This window comes from Hirundo rustica, chromosome 14 (assembly GCF_015227805.2).
Source record: "Hirundo rustica isolate bHirRus1 chromosome 14, bHirRus1.pri.v3, whole genome shotgun sequence".
Taxonomy (NCBI): Eukaryota; Metazoa; Chordata; class Aves; order Passeriformes; family Hirundinidae; genus Hirundo; species Hirundo rustica.
This window is the reverse complement of record NC_053463.1, coordinates 15,939,284-15,963,884: the sequence shown is the minus strand read 5'-3', so window position 1 is coordinate 15,963,884 and position 24,601 is coordinate 15,939,284. Positions and strand designations below refer to the sequence as shown.

The window sequence follows — 24,601 nt, the reverse complement described above, 5'->3', positions numbered from 1 at the left end:
ACCTCCACCAACATTTCACCCATTCTTTTCGCCCAAAAATTATCACCGCGTGTATTTCAGCTTCTCAAGAGTGTCGGATCGCAACAATCAGAAAGCTTCTAACTCAAAAAACTCACGAGCGCGCCTTGGTGCACATAAATACGATAGTAATTAAATAAGCATAAAGCACCTGGTTCAAAATTACATTCACTATCAGGGAGATATCAAACGAGTGAACAACGCGGAGCTTCAAAGGCCATTAAAACAGGAAAATACAGTATACCCTAAGACCTAGTACTACAATTAGATGACAAGTAAGCAACAGGAAAAAAAAAATTACAAACCCCATGATTAAAATAAGGTCCTATGCAAAATATTTTTTTTAAATTAAAGACGAAAAAAAAAAAAAAACATGGAACTTTAGAGGGCAGTCATGGATTGAGAAAATGAAATTTCAAAATGTGAACATGCACATCAAAGGCAGATCACCACCCCGAAATGCAAGGCACAGCAAAGCTAGAACATCGTTCTGAAACCCTTATCATAGAAAAGGGGTTTAATAAACAGAAGATCCATGTATTAAGTAAATCGTACGACCAAAGAGAGAGAAACAAAAAAGCAAGTTTTCGAAGACTCTTACCACGCTTGAAGCAAGAGGTGGAAGAGACGGCCCAGCAGAACCATTTTCTGCAGCAGGACCAGGCGGCGGCGGAGGGAAGTTGGGGCTGAAAACCATGAGGTCGCTCTTGGCCGCGCCGTCCGCCACGCACAGGCTGCGGCTGTGGCGCTGCGAGTAGGACCAGCTGCCCACTTCGCTGGCGCACACCAGCGTGGTGGGCCCGGGCGCCGAGAGCACGGCCGCCCGCGGCGCCCAGCGCGACGCCGCGTAGAGCACCAGGGCCAGCAGGAAGAGGCTGGACACGGCGCAGATGGCCACCACCAGCCACACGTTGGTGGCCGCGCTGGCCGCACCGGGCGCCAGCTCCGCGCCCACCGCCGCCCGCGACGACGACGAGGCCGCAGCCGCCGACGAGGAGGATCCCGCGGCCGCGGCCAGCGCCGCCTCGGCCGCCTCGAGCAGCGACACGCTGAGCGTGGCCGTGGCCGAGCGCGCCGGCTGGCCGTGGTCGCGCACGACGATGAGCAGCGTGTGGCGAGGGCCGTCCGCCTCGTCCAGCGCCCTCGCCGTGCTCACCTCGCCGCTGTAGAGGCCGACGCGGAAGGGGCCCTTGGCCCTCGGCTCCCACAGCTCGTAGCGCAGCCACGCGTTGTAGCCCGAGTCGGCGTCCACGGCGCGGATCTTGGCCACCACCTGCCCCGCCGGCGCCCCCCACGCCGCCCACGCCCACAGCGTGCCCGAGCCCGCCGCCGCCGCCGCCTCGGCCGGCACGGGGCCCGCCTCCGGCGCCGAGCCCGCAGGCGGCAGCAGCGCCGGCGCGTTGTCGTTCTCGTCCAGCACGAAGAGCTGCACCGTGGCGTTGCCGCACAGCGGCGGCTCGCCCGCGTCCACCGCGCGCACCTCGAACTGCAGCACCTGCAGCTCCTCGTAGTCCAAGGGCTGCAGCGCCCACAGCAGCCCGCTCTCCGCGTCCACCGACACGTAGCTCGACGCCGGGCGCCAGCCGGGCCCCGACCACGACGACGACGACGGCGGCAGCGCGGCCCCGCCGCCGGCCGCGCCGCCCTCCCACACCGAGTAGCTGACGCGCCCGTTGCCCGCCTCGTCCGGGTCCCGCGCCCACAGCCGCGCCAGCTCCGCGCCCGCCGCGTTGTTCTCCCGCGCCAGCACCGTGTACACGGCCTGCGCGAACGCCGGCGCGTTGTCGTTCACGTCCGACACCGGCACCCGCAGCCCGCGGCTGGCGCGCAGCGCCGGCGCCCCGCCGTCCTCCGCACGCACCTCCAGCTCGTACTCCGACACCCGCTCCCGGTCCAGCGCCTCGCGCAGCACCAGCGAGTACGAGCCCGCGAACGTCGCCTCCAGACCGAACGGCGACGCCGGCCACACCCAGCACCGCACGCGACCGTTCGCCCCCGAGTCCCGGTCCGACACGCTCAGCACGGCCACCACCGTCCCCACCGACGCGTCCTCCGACACCGGCACCGACAGCGACGTCACCCACACCTCCGGCGCGTTGTCGTTCACGTCCACCACCTCCAGCAGTACCTTGCAGTGACCCGACAGCGGCGGGGAACCTTTGTCCCTTGCTTCTACAGGGATCTCGTAACTATCCACTTCTTCATAGTCTAATTTGCCTTGAAGTCTGATTTCTCCCTTGTTTTCGTCGATAGTAAACATTTCTTTAACTTGTGTACTAACTCGTCTATTAAATAAATATATAATGTCACTATTCATCCCTTCGTCAGGATCTGTGGCACTAAGGGTGACTAAAAGAGTCCCGAGCTCTGAACCTTCTAAGGCTTTAACCTTATACACGGACTGGTTGAACTGAGGCGCGTTGTCGTTCGCATCTAGCACGGAGATCACGAGTTCCATTGTCCCAGTCAGAGACGGCCGGCCCCCGTCACTCGCCGTCAGCACCAACCGGTGCACGGGAATCGTCTCGCGGTCCAAAGCTTTAGTTAAAATAAGACCCAAAGAAGCACTCCCGTCATTATTCCCCTGATAATCGAGACTGAAGTATTCGCTGGGGCTGAGCGTGTAGGAGAGCTGCGCGTTCGCTCCGATATCCGCATCCGACGCGCCCTCCAGAGGGAATCGAGACCCCGGCACAGACGATTCGGCGATGTTAAGGGCTTCTTCGGCCACACGGAAGACGGGGGCATTGTCGTTGATGTCGGTGACCTCCAGCTCCACATGGAAGACGCGCAGCGGCCGCTCCAGCAGCACCTCCAGGCGCAGCGCGCACGGCGCGCTCTTGGCGCACAGCTGCTCCCGGTCGAGCCGCGAGCTCAGCAGCAGCGCGCCGCTCGCCCCGCTCAGCTCCACGCTCGCCCGCCGGCCCTGCGCCACCAGCCGCAGCCGCCGCGCCTCCGCCTCGCCCGCCTCCAGGCCCAGGTCCTGCGCCAGACGGCCCACCACCGTGCCGGCCTCGGCTTCCTCCGGCACCGAGTACCGCACCTGCCCGCCCGCCAGCGCCCAGGCCGCCTGCAGCACCAGCACCCGTAGCACGGACCCCCACAGCATCGCTGTCGCCTCCGGGACCTTCTCTGTCCCTGACCGGCTCTCCGCCGCTCCACCGACGTCCCCCTTAGGGTCTCCCTGGGAGGAGCGGGACACCGCTCGGCTTTCTCGGCGCCCCGCCCGGGCCGGTGCACCGCATTCTTCCCCCCGCTGACGGCGCCGTGACCGAGGCTCGGGGAGGAGCCGCCGCCCTTTCGCGTCTCACGGCGCCTTCGCGGCCAACAGCGGCACCTGGTGACGACCGCGGCTCGTTCCGTGAGCAGCCGCCGCCCGCCCTCCTCCCGCTGCCGCAGCGGCTCCGAGCGGGGATGGACCTGCTGTGGCTCCGCCAGCTCGCCGACGCGCTCCGCGATTTCCTTTCCGAACGCTGCCTTCCTCCGCAGCGGTAATTGCTGGTTCTTTTGTCTCCTCCCCTTCTCCTCCTCTTCCCCTCTTCCTCTTCTCCTTCCTTAAGGCACTTTAATTCAGAAGTACACTTGCCGAACTGTAGCTATAATTGCGTATCCATATTAATGCAGGAATCACACCTAGGAATATCTTCAGTGCATGAATCCTACCCCACTTCTGATCTCCGAACTTTATCTTCTCTTATGCATGAGGAGGCATAACTCAATTTTCTCATTTATGCTTTATTCTGGAAGATTTCAGCTGTTTCCACTGCAGAAGAAGACCGTATCCTCGATCTTCCATCTATAGAAAGTACTCAGGTCTTCAGAAGACAGAGTCACATGTAATGTACTTGGTTTAGTCCAGGAATGCTAGAAACAGAGATCGCTTACCTTTTCATGGCTTTGTGACAGGAACGTAGCTGAGCAATTCCACACAGTCTCCTTGGTTTTTTTTGTAGAGTAAATAATACTGTAAACCCATCATCTTACAAAGAGCACCCGTGTCTGTCCATAGCAGAATTGTTTTGCTTTCTGAAGTATATTTTCAACCGAGTAAAAGTATCAGTACATACCAATTCCAAAGACTTTCATCTCCATCACCAACTCCCTAACCCCATGCTCTAAACATACCAACAGAGCAGATACCCTCTCAAAAGGGTGAAATAGCTCAGGGAACCTGAACTCTCTCATCTTCATGTGTCAGTAAAGTATTTTCTCTAAGTTTTATCCCCCCAGCGTTGCTGCACAGTGGAGATCAAGGTCTTGGTTATCATTTTTAGTCAGGTAGAAACTCACAGTATGGCAAAACAATGCGCCTGTTACTGATGGGACTGAGCTGCTGCAGGACACTGCAGAATCACACAACCATGACACAACTGAAGACAAGGTAAAAGGGCTGCACCACTCTTCTGGCAAGGCACAGTTCATCTCACAACATGTTCCCAGGCTCCCACCTCATCTACTGGCATAAATACGTCAGCGCCTCTTCTCTACACAACCACAGCACTTTCTGTTGCTTTGACACGTAGGCCAGGCAGTAACATAAAACAGGTGATTTCACAGATTAGTGAGCTGCTGGTTCTACCATAGAAATAATCAACAGTATATGCACCCCGAGGTAAAAAACAACAATAAAAACCCATACAAAATGCTTAAAAAGTCCATGTTGGTCCCTTGATAGACATTTTTAATTACACCTGTTGCTATTCTAACTGTTGCCTTGATTTTTTTTTCTAGGTCTCCATTGTCAGGCCTGTGTTCAAGGACCACTGTTCAAAATTTCAGGGAAGCAGGGCTGAAAAAGCAAACAAGTTTTTTTCCATCCTCTCAAATCCCCGCTGTACTGCCAGCATTTCTGTACCTGTTTTTATGAAGGCAGAAACAAATGAAACCTGAAGCGTCACAGCTTTCTCTAGAAGTAAAATTGACCTTAAGGGACTACAAGACAGTGAACCACAGTGATGGCAAGGGGCAGACTCTGAAATAAAAGAGCACTATCTGGCAGCATGGCTTTCACTCACAATTGCCAACACATCTCCTGACAAAGTCAAGCTAAATCACACTGTGTGAAAATCGGCATCATCCATCAAGCATCATCCATCTTCATATTCACACGATCATCATAAGGCAAGCACACAACGAGACAAAAAAAACCCCCAGTTTATTTTTGAAAATATTCTCAGGGAAGGGAAAAATAAAATTAAATTAAGTAAAAACAAATAAGATAATGTTTAAACCCCACAACATCCTAGAAATACAATGCCTATGACTGCTGGGTACATGGGACTACCCAAGTCGAAAACCTAATTGGGGTGCTTCTACAAATACATTAACCCGCCAAAAACAAGTCCTCTACCAATATGTCTTGCTCAGCCTAGCACTACAGCTGAGCATTTTGACATCTCCTTTGGATCGTGTTCTTCTGCAGTTAACTACCTTATCTTAGAAACTGCATTTCAATCATACTTAGAAGTGGAAAACATGAAACATACCTGTCTTTTTCATGTCCATAGTAATTCTGTAGTACTTAACAAATGAATATATGCCATGCACAGCGAAGAGGAAAGAACTTTATTATATAGATTTCTGTTTCAGAGGCGAATCAAAAAGGAGTAGAGACTTGAGTAAGAAAAGACTGGAAACCAGCAATTTACAGCCGTCAAAAGCAAGAATTTCATTAGCACTGCCCCACCTGTAAGACAGGGAAATGTGGGCAAGGGAAGATAGTCCATTCAAAATGAAAGATTGAAAGAGGCACTTCGAGTTGTGATTAACTCGACAGATGGAAGAAAACCAGACCTGATAAACCAGCAAGATAAGGTGAACACCGCAGTCGGGCGGAGATCTTTATAAGGACTTGTTCCATTTAATAACTCATGAGGGAATATCAGAAAGTCACGAACAGTGATGTATCAAAGATTACAGGAGATATCACCCCATGGAGCAGAGTTCACACACAAGTTTGCCGAAAAGAACTGCAGAAAGAGCTGATGACTCTGTAGACCTAAGTAGGAAAATGGCAAAATATTTTTACTGTAGGCGACTAAAAACCTGAGCAGACAAGAAAAAGCGGAGGCTTTAAGAATGACTGCGACACATCCTGAAACAGCCACTTAAGGTTCTAAAATTAATGAATAGAGAAGAAAGTGACATATATATGAACAAAATTCTCAGTGCCATCAAAAAAGCAAGACTCACAAGAAGCCGCAACACAAAGAAGTATTTCATTGGACCTTGCACAGAGAGCAGCAAGATTTAAGTATTTCGCAGAGCTCCTTTCCTTAACACAGTAAGAGGAAGAGAGAAGACCACAGTGGCATAAAAAACCTGCTGCGATGTAACACATTACAAACCATGAAGAAGCCGGATAATGCAACCAGCAGTCAGACAGTACACGACAATTACACATTGAGAGCCCCGCGCCGCGAGAGCGGAGCCCGGCTCACGGCAGGAACTGTACAGGGGACGGGTGAGAAGGGGCAGAGCGAGAAAGGGAGAGCCACTGACCGTGTGGAGGAGAGCGGAGGGCTCCGGCTGCGTGTCCTTGGCGGCGGGGCCGGGCGGCGGCGGAGGGAAGTTGGGGCTGAAAACCATGAGGTCGCTCTTGGCCGCGCCGTCCGCCACGCACAGGCTGCGGCTGTGGCGCTGCGAGTAGGACCAGCTGCCCACTTCGCTGGCGCACACCAGCGTGGTGGGCCCGGGCGCCGAGAGCACGGCCGCCCGCGGCGCCCAGCGCGACGCCGCGTAGAGCACCAGGGCCAGCAGGAAGAGGCTGGACACGGCGCAGATGGCCACCACCAGCCACACGTTGGTGGCCGCGCTGGCCGCACCGGGCGCCAGCTCCGCGCCCACCGCCGCCCGCGACGACGACGAGGCCGAAGCCGCCGACGAGGAGGATGCCGCGGCCGCGGCCAGCGCCGCCTCGGCCGCCTCGAGCAGCGACACGCTGAGCGTGGCCGTGGCCGAGCGCGCCGGCTGGCCGTGGTCGCGCACGACGATGAGCAGCGTGTGGCGAGGGCCGTCCGCCTCGTCCAGCGCCCTCGCCGTGCTCACCTCGCCGCTGTAGAGGCCGACGCGGAAGGGGCCCTTGGCCCTCGGCTCCCACAGCTCGTAGCGCAGCCACGCGTTGTAGCCCGAGTCGGCGTCCACGGCGCGGATCTTGGCCACCACCTGCCCCGCCGGCGCCCCCCACGCCGCCCACGCCCACAGCGTGCCCGAGCCCGCCGCCGCCGCCGCCTCGGCCGGCACGGGGCCCGCCTCCGGCGCCGAGCCCGCAGGCGGCAGCAGCGCCGGCGCGTTGTCGTTCTCGTCCAGCACGAAGAGCTGCACCGTGGCGTTGCCGCACAGCGGCGGCTCGCCCGCGTCCACCGCGCGCACCTCGAACTGCAGCACCTGCAGCTCCTCGTAGTCCAAGGGCTGCAGCGCCCACAGCAGCCCGCTCTCCGCGTCCACCGACACGTAGCTCGACGCCGGGCGCCAGCCGGGCCCCGACCACGACGACGACGACGGCGGCAGCGCGGCCCCGCCGCCGGCCGCGCCGCCCTCCCACACCGAGTAGCTGACGCGCCCGTTGCCCGCCTCGTCCGGGTCCCGCGCCCACAGCCGCGCCAGCTCCGCGCCCGCCGCGTTGTTCTCCCGCGCCAGCACCGTGTACACGGCCTGCGCGAACGCCGGCGCGTTGTCGTTCACGTCCGACACCGGCACCCGCAGCCCGCGGCTGGCGCGCAGCGCCGGCGCCCCGCCGTCCTCCGCACGCACCTCCAGCTCGTACTCCGACACCCGCTCCCGGTCCAGCGCCTCGCGCAGCACCAGCGAGTACGAGCCCGCGAACGTCGCCTCCAGACCGAACGGCGACGCCGGCCACACCCAGCACCGCACGCGACCGTTCGCCCCCGAGTCCCGGTCCGACACGCTCAGCACGGCCACCACCGTCCCCACCGACGCGTCCTCCGACACCGGCACCGACAGCGACGTCACCCACACCTCCGGCGCGTTGTCGTTCACGTCCACCACCTCCAGTTCTACGCTGCAATGGCCTGAAAGCGGAGGTGTCCCCTTGTCTGTCGCTTCGATCTGCAGTTCATGTAAACGAACGTCTTCGAAGTCCAAAGCACCTGTCAGTCTGATCTCGCCCATCTTGGCGTCAATGGTAAAGAGTTCTTTGTTACCGATAGGAATCGAACTCAAAATGCTGTAAGAAAACTCCTTATTGCTTCCTTCGTCTGGATCCGTGGCATTCACACGCGCTACAAGCGTCCCCTCTGTAGCGTTCTCCGGCAGCTGCACTTTATACACGGACTGGTTGAACTGGGGCGCGTTGTCGTTCGCATCCAGCACCGAGATCAGCAGCTCCATTGTCCCTGTCAGAGACGGCCGGCCCCCGTCACTCGCCGTCAGCACCAACCGGTGCACGGGAATCGTCTCGCGGTCTAAAGACTTTGTGAGTACCAGAAAGAGAGACTTCCTGTTTTCATCAGACGATTTAACATCTAGTGTAAAATGCTCGCTGGGGCTGAGTGTGTAGGAGAGCTGCGCGTTCGCTCCGATATCCGCATCCGAGGCCCCCTCCAGAGGGAAACGAGACCCCGGCACAGACGATTCCGCGATGCTGAGGTTTTTCCGTTGGGCGGGGAAGACGGGGGCATTGTCGTTGATGTCGGTGACCTCCAGCTCCACATGGAAGACGCGCAGCGGCCGCTCCAGCAGCACCTCCAGGCGCAGCGCGCACGGCGCGCTCTTGGCGCACAGCTGCTCCCGGTCGAGCCGCGAGCTCAGCAGCAGCGCGCCGCTCGCCCCGCTCAGCTCCACGCTCGCCCGCCGGCCCTGCGCCACCAGCCGCAGCCGCCGCGCCTCCGCCTCGCCCGCCTCCAGGCCCAGGTCCTGCGCCAGACGGCCCACCACCGTGCCGGCCTCGGCTTCCTCCGGCACCGAGTACCGCACCTGCCCGCCCGCCAGCGCCCAGGCCGCCTGCAGCACCAGCACCCGCACGGCCGCGCAACGCCGCTCGCCCATCGCCGCCGCTCCGCCTGCCGGCCCCGGCCCGGGCCCCGCACGGCTCCCCGCCGCCGCCCGGACGCACCGGCTCTGCTGCCCGGCCCGCGCCGCCCCCCCGCGCTCACAGCCGGGCTCTCCGCCGCACCGGGGCGGAGCCGCCCACACGCCGTTCCCGAGCCTGCAGCGACACCGTGCGCTGCTCCGCCGCCTCGCACGTTCCGCTCCGTCATGGCTATCTTTCAATCGTGCTCGTCTTTCATTTTCTTCTTTGGGCTTTTTTTTTTTTTTTTTTTTTTTTTTTTTTTTTTTTTTTCTATTGTTTGCCCCTTCTGGTAACTCGCGAGAAACCTCTGGAGCCAGACAGCAGAATAAACAAGCCGGATCCACGAACTCCACTTACGTGGCATTAGCGTCGGACCGTGGAATATTCTCATCAAGGTGGAGGTTCCTGGGAACCAGCTTCTCCCAGGGATTAGAGGTAAGGTCGGTGGCTATTTTGCTATTCTCCTTTGCTGTTGTTTTCTTTCTTCTCTTTGTCATATTTCATCATTAGTTATCTCCGTCTCTGATTCTTTCATAGCATTTTCTTTTTGCTTTTCCTTCTCTTCTCTCACTTACTTAATGTCATCCTTTCTTGCTCTTCTCCCTTTCTCTGTACAGCAATAGAATCTGACTTGTCCTTCCTTCCTTCCATCTTCCTCCTCCTCTTCACTGTCCTTATGCACACATACACTCTCCTCTCTTTGCTTCTTCTTCATCTCTGTAATCAATGTATTTTTCCATGTGATTGCATCACCACTTTCCCATGCGATTGCATCACCTTCCCCATGGAGCAGGAACACGCCACTGGTAACAGTCTCGTTCCTCTCCACTGTCATCTTTCATCTCTCCACTCAAGGAACAAACTTCCTGCTCACTTCAAGTCTGTGCCAGACTGACAGAGGGCTATTGCACCTCATGGTCTGGAAAGAAACCACCCTCTTCAGGCCACATCCTCTCCAGGAAGAGAATCCCCAGCTCTCTGAAACACAGGCCAAATCCCTACCTACTCTGACATGAGTGCAAATAGACTTCACTAAGCACAAACAACCCAGGGGAATCTTCTGCAGGAACTCAAACCCATCACAGCCCAGCACACAAATCCTTCCTGAATACTGAAAAAATATGGAACAACCACAGCTTCCGAACACTCTTCATACAGTTCTTCATATTGATGAAGAACTGTTCTTCAGGCCTCATTTGCCACCTGCATGATGAATGTAAAATTCTGGCTTCATATTTCAGGCAGGCCAGCACAGTCAGAAACACACAGCAAGAACATCCAGCCCCAGGGGCATTACTCCCCGTGGAATGCCTCTGCAAAGCTTGATCCATGTCATTTTATCTGTGTCAATTTCTCTGAGAACACACCCCCGACTCCCAACACACCCACTCTGAGAAATGTGTTAGGTTCCTTTCTTCGTCTGTGCTTCCTGTCATTTGCTCCAACTGTGTCTGGAAGCAGCAAGAAAGGAATGGGAGGAGGCAGTGGTGCTCTGCTGATCCAGTAAAGGAACCACAGAAAATTTCAAAATGGAAGATATCCATAAGGATCATCAAGTCCAAATCCAAATCCAGGCACATTTGGCCAATCCAAAATGACCATGACTAAATACCATGACTAAAGACATAAAAAGGTACAATTGTCTTTCAGACTCGTCTTCTTTGGGTAACAGCAACTTACCTGAAGCATCCCTGGCTCCTTCTTCAGAAGAGATTTACTTTCAAGGGAGGGAATTGGCTCTGAAGCATATTTTCTTTTAATGTTATCAGAGATTTCCGGGGAAGATGAATAGGTGAAAATGATCCACATTCTGCAAAAGCCTCTAAATGATTGAACAGAGCATAATGCTCCTTCACGTGCTTTTATCACATGAGAAGTAGAGTGATGCTGCAAACCTAAGGACATTCTCCCAATGTCAATCTCAGCTTAGAAAACTGGAAAACCCATCCCTCATACTGATGGTCAGCTGCTGGAAACTCTGCTACCTGACAGCTGCCAAAATTCAGCAGTCTGCATTTCACCCACTGTTACCGACACATTGTCAATGCTAAAGTAGAAAAAAAAAAAAAAAATTGTTTTTTTTGGTAAAAGGAGAGAAGAAAACTAGATGGCCCCATTACACCACATCAAAATGCCAGGTCTGGCAACTTCTTGGTTATGGACAGAACTTTTCCCACTCCCTATCCAGACAAGAGCAGAGACGTAAACAAAGAGCTTCGGAGAAGGCTGACCAAGCAAGACTGATATTTGGAAAAGCTGCTGTCTCACCAACACCGTATTTTCCAAAAGCAAGTGGTCCGAGTTGTGTATGGTAGATGTCTTCACATCTGGCAGGAAGAGCATGAAGAATACCAAGGATATACAGGACTTCAGAAGGATCTGAGAGGATCCCAGGCAAGCAGCCCTGAGTGACAGATATCTTCAGAAGGTTTTCCAGTAGATTCCTCCATCCCAAGCTCTGGGAAATTAATCTCCATCTAAGCAGCTGGAGCTTTTCTTCCCCAATGACAGTCCTTATGCTACACAGCATTTCCCATTTCCTCAGTGAAGAAACTTTCCCGCTCAAAGTCACCCTCCCCATGACAGAGGGCCTAAACAATACTCCATGCCACTTACAGGAGGATTACAGCTGCAGCACCCAAACTTGTCCCAACAAAACAGCTTGCCCCAGCAATAAAACCCACTCTAAGCATGATCCAGGCCTTCACACATCCCCACCTTCCCTCATAATTGGCTCAAAGAATTTACAAAGGGATGCAAAGCCACAGAATGTCTGGCAGACTGTGTGAAATTCACCCTAAATGTTCTGTGCTTTTTCAGCAATCTCAGATGGAAACACCACAGAGCTACACATCAGAGAAGTTTAAAACTCTGCGATCAGGGTGACAGCTCTGATCCTGATCCAGATTCATTTTGTTTTGAGGGAACCACACCAAATGCTGGAGCACAAGCACAGTTACAAGATAAGCTGTGGGGGTAAATTTCTATGATAACACCAGAGCTGGGCTGCTCTGGAAGGTTTGGTGTGGTTGTGCAGGTATCAGGGTTGAGCATGAGAAGGGGACACCCCATTTCTACTGAAGCTGACCCTGCAAGTGCTCAAGTAGGAGACACGAGGCACACACAGATTATACTCTCTTCCTCATCACACCCTCCTGCAAATCCCACTTGACAAGCAGCAGGGAATCATCATGGCAAAACCAACAGGTGAGGAAGCTACTATAGAAACGCACCCCTACACAAGGACTCCAGCAAGCTGAAGTCCTGCCCTCCCACAATGCCTTTCTCAAAATTAGAGGGAAGCGGTTCATCAAACTATATTCAGCATTGTGTTTCCTCTTACCAACACATTTTATATAGTAACAATGTATCAGCACAAATTTCTTCCTGTTTTGGGAGAACTTCATCACCTCAAAGGACTTTGTGGCCATTTCAATACCACACAGCATCTCAAGGCCACAAGGCCTCCACCTGCAGAACCTGAGAGCCTTGCAAAGGATCCCAGGAGAAGCACTCTGTGCCCATCCTGCTTCACAGTTTTCTCCAGGTATCCTTCATTCCTCACTCTGGGACATGAGTTCTCCAGACAACCACATCATCACTTGTTCTTGTCTTAACACACGGCCCATGGTCTTCCCAATGAACCCCAGCTTCCTTGGACAAATCTTCCCCCGGCTCAAGGTCACATCAAGAAGTATCTGGGCCTTACTCTCTCACTCTTACTTTATTAAACATGCTACAGTTTCCTTCCTTTACAGGAAGGAAGGAAGATATTAAAAAAACTAAAAAATAAAAAAAGCAAAACTCCATACAGACTTTTCTACTTTCTTAATGAGTCTCTGAGTCTGCTAATAGAATCTAAATGCAGAATTGTTGTTTCCACAGGGAGCCAAAAATTTTAAGTCCCAAGCGTAATTTTTTGTCAAATCTCTTCAAGAAAAATGAAAGAAGACAGTCTTCAATAACAATCCAGACTTAATAACAACATGGTCAGAAGGCAGCAAAGGCATTAAGTCAATAAAAAGTGACTGGGGGACTATCATCACCACGGCTTCTCTTGTATTCCTGTACCAAGAGGAAACTGAAATCCTTCACGAAAAAATTTAAGAAAGTTGCCTGCAAAGCTAGTACCTCGGGGCACCTCTTGCTGCAAGAGGCAGTGAATTCATCCCAGGGTAAAACTCCTGCCCAGCGCAGCAAGACTCAGTAAGTGCTCTGAGGTGCCAAAATACCTTATTTCTGCTTTCACACACCAAGAAATAGCAAAATCAGGGAAGGACAAGGCCGAAGATGGAACTGTCCCTTTAATATCCTTAAATACCCACTGCCCTCAGGCGGAGGGGGCAGAGCCTCGCCACAAGGAAAAAGAACCCGAGGGGGTGAGGAGGAGAAAAGACTCAGCAGAGGAAAGAAAGGGCGACAGGTGAGCAAGGCAGCGGCACTGACCGTGTGGAGGAGAGCGGAGGGCTCCGGCTGCGTGTCCTTGGCGGCGGGGCCGGGCGGCGGCGGAGGGAAGTTGGGGCTGAAAACCATGAGGTCGCTCTTGGCCGCGCCGTCCGCCACGCACAGGCTGCGGCTGTGGCGCTGCGAGTAGGACCAGCTGCCCACTTCGCTGGCGCACACCAGCGTGGTGGGCCCGGGCGCCGAGAGCACGGCCGCCCGCGGCGCCCAGCGCGACGCCGCGTAGAGCACCAGGGCCAGCAGGAAGAGGCTGGACACGGCGCAGATGGCCACCACCAGCCACACGTTGGTGGCCGCGCTGGCCGCACCGGGCGCCAGCTCCGCGCCCACCGCCGCCCGCGACGACGACGAGGCCGAAGCCGCCGACGAGGAGGATCCCGCGGCCAGCGCCGCCTCGGCCGCCTCGAGCAGCGACACGCTGAGCGTGGCCGTGGCCGAGCGCGCCGGCTGGCCGTGGTCGCGCACGACGATGAGCAGCGTGTGGCGAGGGCCGTCCGCCTCGTCCAGCGCCCTCGCCGTGCTCACCTCGCCGCTGTAGAGGCCGACGCGGAAGGGGCCCTTGGCCCTCGGCTCCCACAGCTCGTAGCGCAGCCACGCGTTGTAGCCCGAGTCGGCGTCCACGGCGCGGATCTTGGCCACCACCTGCCCCGCCGGCGCCCCCCACGCCGCCCACGCCCACAGCGTGCCCGAGCCCGCCGCCGCCGCCTCGGCCGGCACGGGGCCCGCCTCCGGCGCCGAGCCCGCAGGCGGCAGCAGCGCCGGCGCGTTGTCGTTCTCGTCCAGCACGAAGAGCTGCACCGTGGCGTTGCCGCACAGCGGCGGCTCGCCCGCGTCCACCGCGCGCACCTCGAACTGCAGCACCTGCAGCTCCTCGTAGTCCAAGGGCTGCAGCGCCCACAGCAGCCCGCTCTCCGCGTCCACCGACACGTAGCTCGACGCCGGGCGCCAGCCGGGCCCCGACCACGACGACGACGACGGCGGCAGCGCGGCCCCGCCGCCGGCCACGCCGCCCTCCCACACCGAGTAGCTGACGCGCCCGTTGCCCGCCTCGTCCGGGTCCCGCGCCCACAGCCGCGCCAGCTCCGCGCCCGCCGCGTTGTTCTCCCGCGCCAGCACCGTGTACACGGCCTGCGCGAACGCCGGCGCGTTGTCGTTCACGTCCGACACCGGCACCCGCAGCCCGCGGCTGGCGCGCAGCGCCGGCGCCCCGCCGTCCTCCGCACGCACCTCCAGCTCGTACTCCGACACCCGCTCCCGGTCCAGCGCCTCGCGCAGCACCAGCGAGTACGAGCCCGCGAACGTCGCCTCCAGACCGAACGGCGACGCCGGCCACACCCAGCACCGCACGCGACCGTTCGCCCCCGAGTCCCGGTCCGACACGCTCAGCACGGCCACCACCGTCCCCACCGACGCGTCCTCCGACACCGGCACCGACAGCGACGTCACCCACACCTCCGGCGCGTTGTCGTTCACGTCCACCACCTCCAGCACCACCTTGCAGTGACCCGACAGCGGGGGCGTCCCTTGATCAGTTGCCTTAACATTTATGTTGTATAAATTAACTGCCTCAAAGTCCAGTGTGCCAGCCAGTCTGATCTCCCCAGTGTTCGCATCAATGCTGAATAAATCTGAGGCAGAGGGAGGAACAATAGTATCGACATCATATTTTATATTTCTGTTACTTCCTTCGTCCAGGTCTGTGGCGTTCATCTGAGCCACTAATGTGCCCTGTATGGCGTCCTCGGACAAATGTACATTATACACGGACTGGTTGAACTGGGGCGCGTTGTCGTTCGCATCCAGCACCGAGATCAGCAGCTCCATTGTCCCTGTCAGAGACGGCCGGCCCCCGTCACTCGCCGTCAGCACCAACCGGTGCACGGGAATCGTCTCGCGGTCCAGAGGCTTTGTGAGTACCAGAAACAGGGACTTACTGCGAGAGTTACTGTTTTCTTCCTCTATTCTAAAATGCTCGCTGGGGCTGAGTGTGTAGGAGAGCTGCGCGTTCGCTCCGATATCCGCATCCGAGGCCTCCTCCAGAGGGAAACGAGACCCCGGCAGAGTAGTGAATTCCGCGATGCTGAGGTTTTTCCGTGTGGCGGGGAAGACGGGGGCATTGTCGTTGATGTCGGTGACCTCCAGCTCCACATGGAAGACGCGCAGCGGCCGCTCCAGCAGCACCTCCAGGCGCAGCGCGCACGGCGCGCTCTTGGCGCACAGCTGCTCCCGGTCGAGCCGCGAGCTCAGCAGCAGCGCGCCGCTCGCCCCGCTCAGCTCCACGCTCGCCCGCCGGCCCTGCGCCACCAGCCGCAGCCGCCGCGCCTCCGCCTCGCCCGCCTCCAGGCCCAGGTCCTGCGCCAGACGGCCCACCACCGTGCCGGCCTCGGCTTCCTCCGGCACCGAGTACCGCACCTGCCCGCCCGCCAGCGCCCAGGCCGCCTGCAGCACCAGCACCCGCACGGCCGCGCAACGCCGCTCGCCCATCGCCGCCGCTCCGCCTGCCGGCCCCGGCCCGGGCCCCGCACGGCTCCCCGCCGCCGCCCGGACGCACCGGCTCTGCTGCCCGGCCCGCGCCGCCCCCCCGCGCTCACAGCCGGGCTCTCCGCCGCACCGGGGCGGAGCCGCCCACACGCCGTTCCCGAGCCTGCAGCGACACCGTGCGCTGCTCCGCCGCCTCGCACGCTCCGCTCCGTCATGGCCATCTCTTCTTACAATGCTCCTTTTATATCTTATTCTTTGGACATTTTCCTCTCTTCTTACGCCTTCTCGTATCAAGCCTGTCGCCTCCCGCGCCGCAATGGAAACAAAAGTCCTCGGATCCACGAACTCCAATTACGTGGCATCAGCGCTTTAATGCAGTATTCTATCTAAGAAGGATGCTGTTGGCAACCAGCTCCGGTCAGCAATTTGGGGCAACATCCGTGAGTAATCCTGTTTTGATATTTCTTCTCTTTGTCATCGTCCATTATCAATTACTTCGTTGTGCCATTCTTTAGTAGGATGTTCTTTCTCTTTTTCCTTTCCTTCTTTTTTTCTCCCCTTTGTTGCCTTCTTCTCTTTTTGTATATAGTTGTAGGGTTGGTGATGTGCCAGTAAACTCATTTATAGTTTGTCCCTTTCTCTCTCTTTTTATCTATTACTTTCGTCTTTCCTTCTCTTTCTCTATATCCATCTTTTCTTCCTTCATTGCTTTCAATTTTCTTCCATTTCCATCCTCTGGTCACTTTTCCCTTACCAAGAAGGGAATTGTCTTACCGTCTCTTCAACATTCTTTGGGAAAAGCTCTCATTCCTCTTCCCCCCCCCGACTTCAATGAAACATTCAGAGAAGGCATGGCAGCATGATCCAAATTTCAAAAAGCTTCTCATTGACAAACAACATTCCACATCAAAACCAAGTGATTAAAGTCACGCAGGGCAGACATTGCACAAGCAGCAATACCAGAAAGAACAGCAGTACGCTAAGATATGCAGAACTTCTGGACGTCCTGGTAGGATTCCAGAAGGGCAGCACTGTGTGGTGGGATCCTCCTCACGGTATTCTACTGTAATCCTGTATCTTACACCCTGGGATCTGGGGTCTCCACGGTGAAGCAGACATTCTCTATTCCCTCCCCAAAGATGTATTCAAATCCCTATCCCTACCTTCCCCCATACCTGGCACAAAGAATATATAGAGTGCTGCAAATCCATTCTGTGACTCTGTTCCCTCATGCCAGGATGCTTTGTGCTGTTTCTGCAATTGCAAGTACAAACCGAGTTCTTTAAACGTTCAGTGGTTATAGTCGTGAACAATACTGATCCCAGTCCCCACAAATCTTCTTCAAGAGATCACACCAAAAGCACAAGCGCACTCAAAATGTTAACTGGGTGAGAGAATTCCAAGAATAGAAAACCAGAGCGGCGCTGCTCTGTAGATGTGGAGGTTTGGCGTGTACATCCAGACACCAGAATGAGCCGTGTGTGATAACAGGACACACCATCTCTACCCAGAGTGACCGTGCAGGAGCACAAGAAGGGGAGGAGAAGCACAAGATTACACCCACCTCGTCAACTGCCCTTAAAATCCTCTCTGAATAGGAGCACGGACCCACCATGGCAAGAGCTGTGGAAGCTGGAATAAATGCTCTTCAATACACATGGAAAACAGTATGTAGTGCTACCCCCCCCACAACTTGCTCAAAGCAGCAGCAAAACTGTTCATCACTCTGAATGTTACCGACTCTTTTCCAACACATTCCCTATGTCAGGCCAGAGGCAGCACAAGGAGCTGTCTCTGATGGGAGATATTTATGACCTCGAAGGACTCTGTGGCCATTTCAATGCCATACATTATCTCAAGGTGCAGAAGGTCTGCAAGATCAGACCCTTGGAACAGGGAAAACAATCCTGGGCAGAAACACTCTGGGCCCATCCTGGATCCTGCTTTCCTCTAAGCATCCTTCAATCCCCAGTCCGTAACAGTTATTCTTCAGAAAAGGATATGACTCCCATTCCTGTCCTCCTGTGATATGACCCATTATCTTACAAGTGATTTCAGGTTCCTCCAGAGGAGGCTTCCCAGTGCTCAAGGTCACCTTTCACACCAGGACATAGCCAGGACCTACTCAATGTCACTGCCACACACCTCTGTGACAATGCACAATTTCCTTTCCTACCTCAGGGGTCAATTAGACTTTTGCTTCCCCTTCCCAGCAATGAGAGCAGCGTAAAATCAACACAGATGACATCGCATACACGCTCTGGCAGACTCTGCAGCTGTACCTAGAGCTCTGGTAGTGAGACCTGAGACCAATAATTGCTGTGGCAGTCATGTGGGGACAGCTCTCATGGCAATGGACACTGATGTCATGCTGAGAGACCAAACAACGGCGAGGAACACACCAATACACTGACTATGTACCATGCAGAAGAAATTTGGTGTAAAATTTTTTGTTGTCATTGTTCAGAAGAGGATTTACAAGGAACATGTAAAGGCGTTTCAAATGTAATTTTTGAAAAAGCATACCAAAAAAGGTCAGTGCCAGTCAAACCACCTGTCCAGCAAGGATAGCAAATTATAACGACAGCTAAAAAAAAAAAAAAAAAAGGGGGGGGGGGGGGGGGGGGCAAACAAAACACGAAAAGGTTTTTTTATTGTTTGATTGTGGGTTTTGTTTTGGGGTGGTTTTTTTGTTGGGTTTTTTTGCTTCTTTTTTTTTTTGTGGGAGGTTTTTTGTTTGTTTGTTTTGTTGGTTCTTGTCTTGTTTTGTTTTTTGTTAAAGTTAGGATGAATAATATTTGAGAAACGTTAAGCTTGAGTTTGGACAACAAAACACAGAAACAAAACATGAAAAGAACACAAACCTTCCCAGTTTTCATAATGACAGGAGGACAGAAGTCCAAATGGTCACCTTGCCTTGCATCTTTTGTTGAGGACATATGAGAGAACATGAGGCCAGATAAGAAACCACGCGTGATACCACAAAGGTCAGGAGTCAGCAAAAGGACTGAGAAGATACACAGCACCTGCTGAACCGACAGCACTAGAAGCTATCCCGCAATCATTCAGCAAGGTCGAGAGAAACATACACAACCGGCAAGCAGGGGCGTTGTCTCCAAAACTGAAATCTCGAGGCATCACAAGACAGCTCTCATCGCAACCAGAAATGATTTCATTCTGGGACAAAACAATATATATCCACAGAAACAAATCTCAGGCGCGTACCGCAAGGGGTTACGGCGACACCCTTCCCCTGCAAGGATAAGGCAGCAGATAACAAGGCGCAATTAACATACTTAAGCGCCCATCGCCCTCAGGCTCAGGGAGCGAAGCCTCGCCAAGAGAAGCAGCAGGTTAGGAAACGAAACAGAAGGGGCAAAGGGGGAGAAAATTAAGGCGAACAAGGCAGCGGCACTGACCGTGTGGAGGAGAGCGGAGGGCTCCGGCTGCGTGTCCTTGGCGGCGGGGCCGGGCGGCGGCGGAGGGAAGTTGGGGCTGAAAACCATGAGGTCGCTCTTGGCCGCGCCGTCCGCCACGCACAGGCTGCGGCTGTGGCGCTGCGAGTAGGACCAGCTGCCCACTTCGCTGGCGCACACCAGCGTGGTGGGCCCGGGCGCCGAGAGCACGGCCGCCCGCGGCGCCCAGCGCGACGCCGCGTAGAGCACCAGGGCCAGCAGGAAGAGGCTGGACACGGCGCAGATGGCCACCACCAGCCACACGTTGGTGGCCGCGCTGGCCGCCCCGGGCGCCAGCTCCGCGCCCACCGCCGCCCGCGACGACGACGAGGCCGACGCCGCCGACGAGGAGGATGCCGCGGCCGCGGCCAGCGCCGCCTCGGCCGCCTCGAGCCGCGCCCCGCGGCGGGGGGCGGTGGCCGCGCGCGCCGGGGGGCGGGGGGCGCCCACGACGATGAGCAGCGTGTGGCGAGGGCCGTCCGCCTCGTCCAGCGCCCTCGCCGTGCTCACCTCGCCGCTGTAGAGGCCGACGCGGAAGGGGCCCTTGGCCCTCGGCTCCCACAGCTCGTAGCGCAGCCACGCGTTGTAGCCCGAGTCGGCGTCCACGGCGCGGATCTTGGCCACCACCTGCCCCGCCGGCGCCCCCCACGCCGCCCACGCCCACAGCGTGCCCGAGCCCGCCGCCGCCGCCGCCTCGGCCGGCACGGGGCCCGCCTCCGGCGCCGAGCCCGCAGGCGGCAGCAGCGCCGGCGCGTTGTCGTTCTCGTCCAGCACGAAGAGCTGCACCGTGGCGTTGCCGCACAGCGGCGGCTCGCCCGCGTCCACCGCGCGCACCTCGAACTGCAGCACCTGCAGCTCCTCGTAGTCCAAGGGCTGCAGCGCCCACAGCAGCCCGCTCTCCGCGTCCACCGACACGTAGCTCGACGCCGGGCGCCAGCCGGGCCCCGACCACGACGACGACGACGACGGCGGCAGCGCGGCCCCGCCGCCGGCCACGCCGCCCTCCCACACCGAGTAGCTGACGCGCCCGTTGCCCGCCTCGTCCGGGTCCCGCGCCCACAGCCGCGCCAGCTCCGCGCCCGCCGCGTTGTTCTCCCGCGCCAGCACCGTGTACACGGCCTGCGCGAACGCCGGCGCGTTGTCGTTCACGTCCGACACCGGCACCCGCAGCCCGCGGCTGGCGCGCAGCGCCGGCGCCCCGCCGTCCTCCGCACGCACCTCCAGCTCGTACTCCGACACCCGCTCCCGGTCCAGCGCCTCGCGCAGCACCAGCGAGTACGAGCCCGCGAACGTCGCCTCCAGACCGAACGGCGACGCCGGCCACACCCAGCACCGCACGCGACCGTTCGCCCCCGAGTCCCGGTCCGACACGCTCAGCACGGCCACCACCGTCCCCACCGACGCGTCCTCCGCCACCGGCACCGACAGCGACGTCACCCACACCTCCGGCGCGTTGTCGTTCACGTCCACCACCTCCAGCACCACCTTGCAGTGGCCCGACAGCGGGGGCGTCCCCTTATCTGTCGCTTCGATTTGTATCTCATATGAACGAATGTCTTCATAGTCCACGGTGCCCGCCAAATTAATTTCACCCGTCCTCGGATTTAAAAGGAAAACGTTTGTCCCCTTTTCAGGAAAAGTATTGCTCACACTATATGTCACTTCACCATTACTTCCCAAATCCGCATCCGTCGCATTCACCCTCGCTACAAGCGTCCCCTCTGTAGCGTTCTCTGGCAGCTGCACTTTATACACGGACTGGTTGAACTGGGGCGCGTTGTCGTTCGCATCCAGCACCGAGATCAGCAGCTCCATTGTCCCTGTCAGAGACGGCCGGCCCCCGTCACTCGCCGTCAGCACCAACCGGTGCACGGGAATCGTTTCGCGGTCCAGCGGCTTTGTGAGTACCAGAAACAGGGATTCTCGGTATTCCTCACTCCGGTGCAAATCCAGAGAGAAATGCTCGCTGGGGCTGAGTGTGTAGGAGAGCTGCGCATTCGCTCCGATATCCGCATCCGAGGCCCCCTCCAGAGGGAATCGAGAGCCCGGCAGAGACGATTCCGCGATGCTGAGGTTTTTTCGTTGGGCGGGGAAGACGGGGGCATTGTCGTTGATGTCGGTGACCTCCAGCTCCACATGGAAGACGCGCAGCGGCCGCTCCAGCAGCACCTCCAGGCGCAGCGCGCACGGCGCGCTCTTGGCGCACAGCTGCTCCCGGTCGAGCCGCGAGCTCAGCAGCAGCGCGCCGCTCGCCCCGCTCAGCTCCACGCTCGCCCGCCGGCCCTGCGCCACCAGCCGCAGCCGCCGCGCCTCCGCCTCGCCCGCCTCCAGGCCCAGGTCCTGCGCCAGACGGCCCACCACCGTGCCGGCCTCGGCTTCCTCCGGCACCGAGTACCGCACCTGCCCGCCCGCCAGCGCCCAGGCCGCCTGCAGCACCAGCACCCGCACGGCCGCGCAACGCCGCTCGCCCATCGCCGCCGCTCCGCCTGCCGGCCCCGGCCCGGGCCCCGCACGGCTCCCCGCCGCCGCCCGCACGCACCGGCTCCGCTGCCCGGCCCGCGCCGCCCCCCCGCGCTCACAGCCGGGCTCTCCGCCGCACCGGGGCGGAGCCGCCCACACGCCGTTCCCGAGCCTGCAGCGACACCGTGCGCTGCTCCGCCGCCTCGCACGCTCCCACACAGCGCCCGTGCCTCTGAAGCATCATTGTCATGCCCTCTGCTGTCTCTCCTTCTGTATTCTTACTTTTCTTATGTCCTTTCCTCTATCGCTTGCGATTTGCTTTTATATATTCATTCTTTTCCCTCCTCTTCTCTTACCTTTCTTCTTTTCTATTATTCTCTGGTTTTCGTCGGTTTGCCTTTCCTATCTCTTTCCTACTCTTTCCTTTGGCGTCTTCTTAGTCTTCTCGAATGTTGCGTCTCCTGTTTGTTGTCCTTCTGATTTCTTGCCCTGTGCCATCCTTCCATCCTCCCTCCCTCCCTCGTCTTTGCTCTTCTTTACCCTTGCTCGCAATTCGCAGTTGCCTCCTGCGCCGTGGTGGAGATCATCAAAGTCGGAGCTCTCAGCACTCATTCTGGTATATCAGCGCTAATTATGGTATGTCAGCGCTAATTATGATGTATCACTGCTGGGGCACGGTGCTCCAACCGGGGGAAATGTTAGGGACCAGCTCTGCTCAGCGTCTAAACGTCAGGTCGGTGCCTGCTGATCAGGTCCTTTATCTTCCTTCTATTTTCTTCCATTCTCTTCTTTCGTTGTTACATCCTTGCTCCGTTTCTGTCTTACTTTTTACTTGTATATTCGCCTTCCTTGATATATCCTTTTCTCCTTCATTTTCTTCTGCTATTCCTTCTCTTCTCTTTCTGTCTTTCCCTTCTGGTTACTGGTTCTCTTTCCTATGTGTTCTTCGTGCTCTTAACTTTCGTATATTTTACCTACCCCTTCTCACTTTATTTCCTTATCTCTTATGTCCTTCTATTTCCTTCAATAATATTCTTTCCAAGTGTTTAAATAATTCTCTCGGTGAACATGTCCTTCAGAAAAAGATCTCATTCCTCTCCCTTGCAACGATTCCTTCTTTTGTTCCACTTATTTTTCCTTTTTCTTCTCCCTTTTTATCTTTTTCTTTGCTTTTTCTTTCTCTCCTCGCTGTGCAGTCTTTCCCTCCACTTGGCTGCTGCTGCCATCCTCGTATCTTCTATTATTTTTTCCACTTAAGGAATTGTTTTTAAAATAGTTACATCACCACGTCATGAGGCACAGAGGTGCCCTTTAGCAAAAGGTCTTTCCCCTTCCACCTCTCATTCCTCACGACAGGGAACAGCCTTCCTGCTTTCCTCCACTGCCATGCACCTGCAGCTTCCTCTCCCTTCAGGATCAAAGCCACATTTGGAGCCTTCGGTCATCTCAATGACCCCAGAAATAAATGGACAAAGCAATCATATCGTGAAGAACAGCTTTGTTACATCCGAGAAGAGTCCACCCATTCAGACATCGAATACAAAAAAGGCTCCAGACTCTAAGTGACCCAAGGGAGTCTGTCCTTTGCAAAATCAAACCCCTCAGAGTCCAGCACGATAATCCTCCAAGAATGACGCAAAAAGAAAGCCATGATGACACCACATTCCTCATTTACCTCGATGAACACAATTCGGCCTGACTCGTTTTCCACCCGCAGAGCTATGAAAAAATTCACCACGGCGTTGTCACTGAAAGCATCCTCTGCATGCCCAACACATCTACTCCTAGAAAAGCACTAAGGTCACCTCTCCATCTGTCTTTGCTGCCCCCTTCTCACCCCGTGCCAGGAAGCAGCAGAATCGAATGAGAGCACACCATGCTGCTCCAAACCTACAGGAATTTTAATTCAGGCAATATTCAGTCCATCCAACATGAAGATACCACAGCTGAACAGGAACCAACGTGCACCTGTCTCACACACAGCCTCTTCTGGTAGGAGTAACTCACCTGTAGCATCACTGGTTGCTTCTTCAGAAAAAGAAACTCCAGCCCCAGGAGTATTTGTTTGAAGGGACAGTGTCCCTTTAATGCCAGCCAGAAACGCAAGAACAGAGTGATGACTGCTGCAATGTCCCAAGGCAGGCTGGCAGAATGATACAAAATTTCAAAAAGTCTTCTCTTTGACCAAGAAAATTTCACATCAAAGCCAAGGGGTTAAAGGCGTGGATGCCAAGTCACTTCATAAGCTGTAATATCACAGGGAACAACAGAAAGCAAAAATACGGAGAACTGCTGGAGGGCCTGAGAGGGTCCCAGAGGAGCAGCACTACGTGGGGGGCATTTTCTCAAGGCTTTCTATTGGCATCCTCCACCACAAGGCATGGGAAACGAGATCTCCACAGCTGACCAGACATCCTCCAGCTCCTTCATAATGAACACAGACCGTGTTCTGCTCAGTATCTCTGTTTCCGTGGGCAACACTCTTCCCCTCGCAAATTCACCCTCCCCATCACACAGGCCCAGGCCTTATTTAGTGCCACACACAGGATCACCAACAAAATATCAAACATTGCTCAACCTCAGCACATGCCCTCTCTGTAAACCCCACACTGCATGTGATCCAGGCCCTTGTACTTCCTCACCTTCCTTCATGATCACCACAAAAGACGTAAGGATGGTCTAAAAGCCACACAGC

The 24,601-nt window shown here is 56.2% G+C and overlaps 4 protein-coding genes across 5 annotated transcripts in view; all 4 read right to left on the bottom strand.

Annotated features, from left to right (window-relative positions):
- LOC120759113 (protocadherin alpha-C2-like) overlaps window positions 1-3,247 on the bottom strand; it is an 85,383-nt gene extending 82,136 nt beyond the window's left edge. For both annotated transcript variants that reach the window (XM_058422453.1, XM_058422454.1), the window contains exon 1: window positions 620-3,247. In XM_058422453.1, coding sequence (XP_058278436.1) covers window positions 620-3,127 — 2,508 coding nt within the window. In that variant the 5' untranslated portion in view covers window positions 3,128-3,247. The remainder of the gene's footprint in view (window positions 1-619) is intronic.
- A 2,795-nt stretch (window positions 3,248-6,042) lies between these two features.
- On the bottom strand, window positions 6,043-9,024 carry LOC120759382 (protocadherin alpha-2-like). The gene is made up of 2 exons (XM_040078559.1): window positions 6,520-9,024; window positions 6,043-6,063 (listed from the first exon to the last, which is right to left on the bottom strand). Exons 1-2 carry the CDS (start codon window positions 9,022-9,024, stop codon window positions 6,043-6,045), a joined length of 2,526 nt encoding a protein of 841 aa, XP_039934493.1.
- Window positions 9,025-11,175: 2,151 nt separating this feature from the next.
- LOC120759381 (protocadherin alpha-6-like) lies at window positions 11,176-15,994 on the bottom strand. The gene is made up of 3 exons (XM_040078558.1): window positions 13,375-15,994; window positions 11,318-11,376; window positions 11,176-11,229 (listed from the first exon to the last, which is right to left on the bottom strand). The coding sequence occupies exons 1-3, from the start codon at window positions 15,992-15,994 to the stop codon at window positions 11,176-11,178; spliced, it is 2,733 nt and encodes a 910-aa protein (XP_039934492.1).
- A 3,293-nt stretch (window positions 15,995-19,287) lies between these two features.
- On the bottom strand, window positions 19,288-21,918 carry LOC120759380 (protocadherin alpha-2-like). The gene has a single exon (XM_040078556.1). It carries the CDS (start codon window positions 21,916-21,918, stop codon window positions 19,288-19,290), a length of 2,631 nt encoding a protein of 876 aa, XP_039934490.1.
- Between the last annotated feature and the right edge of the window lie 2,683 nt (window positions 21,919-24,601).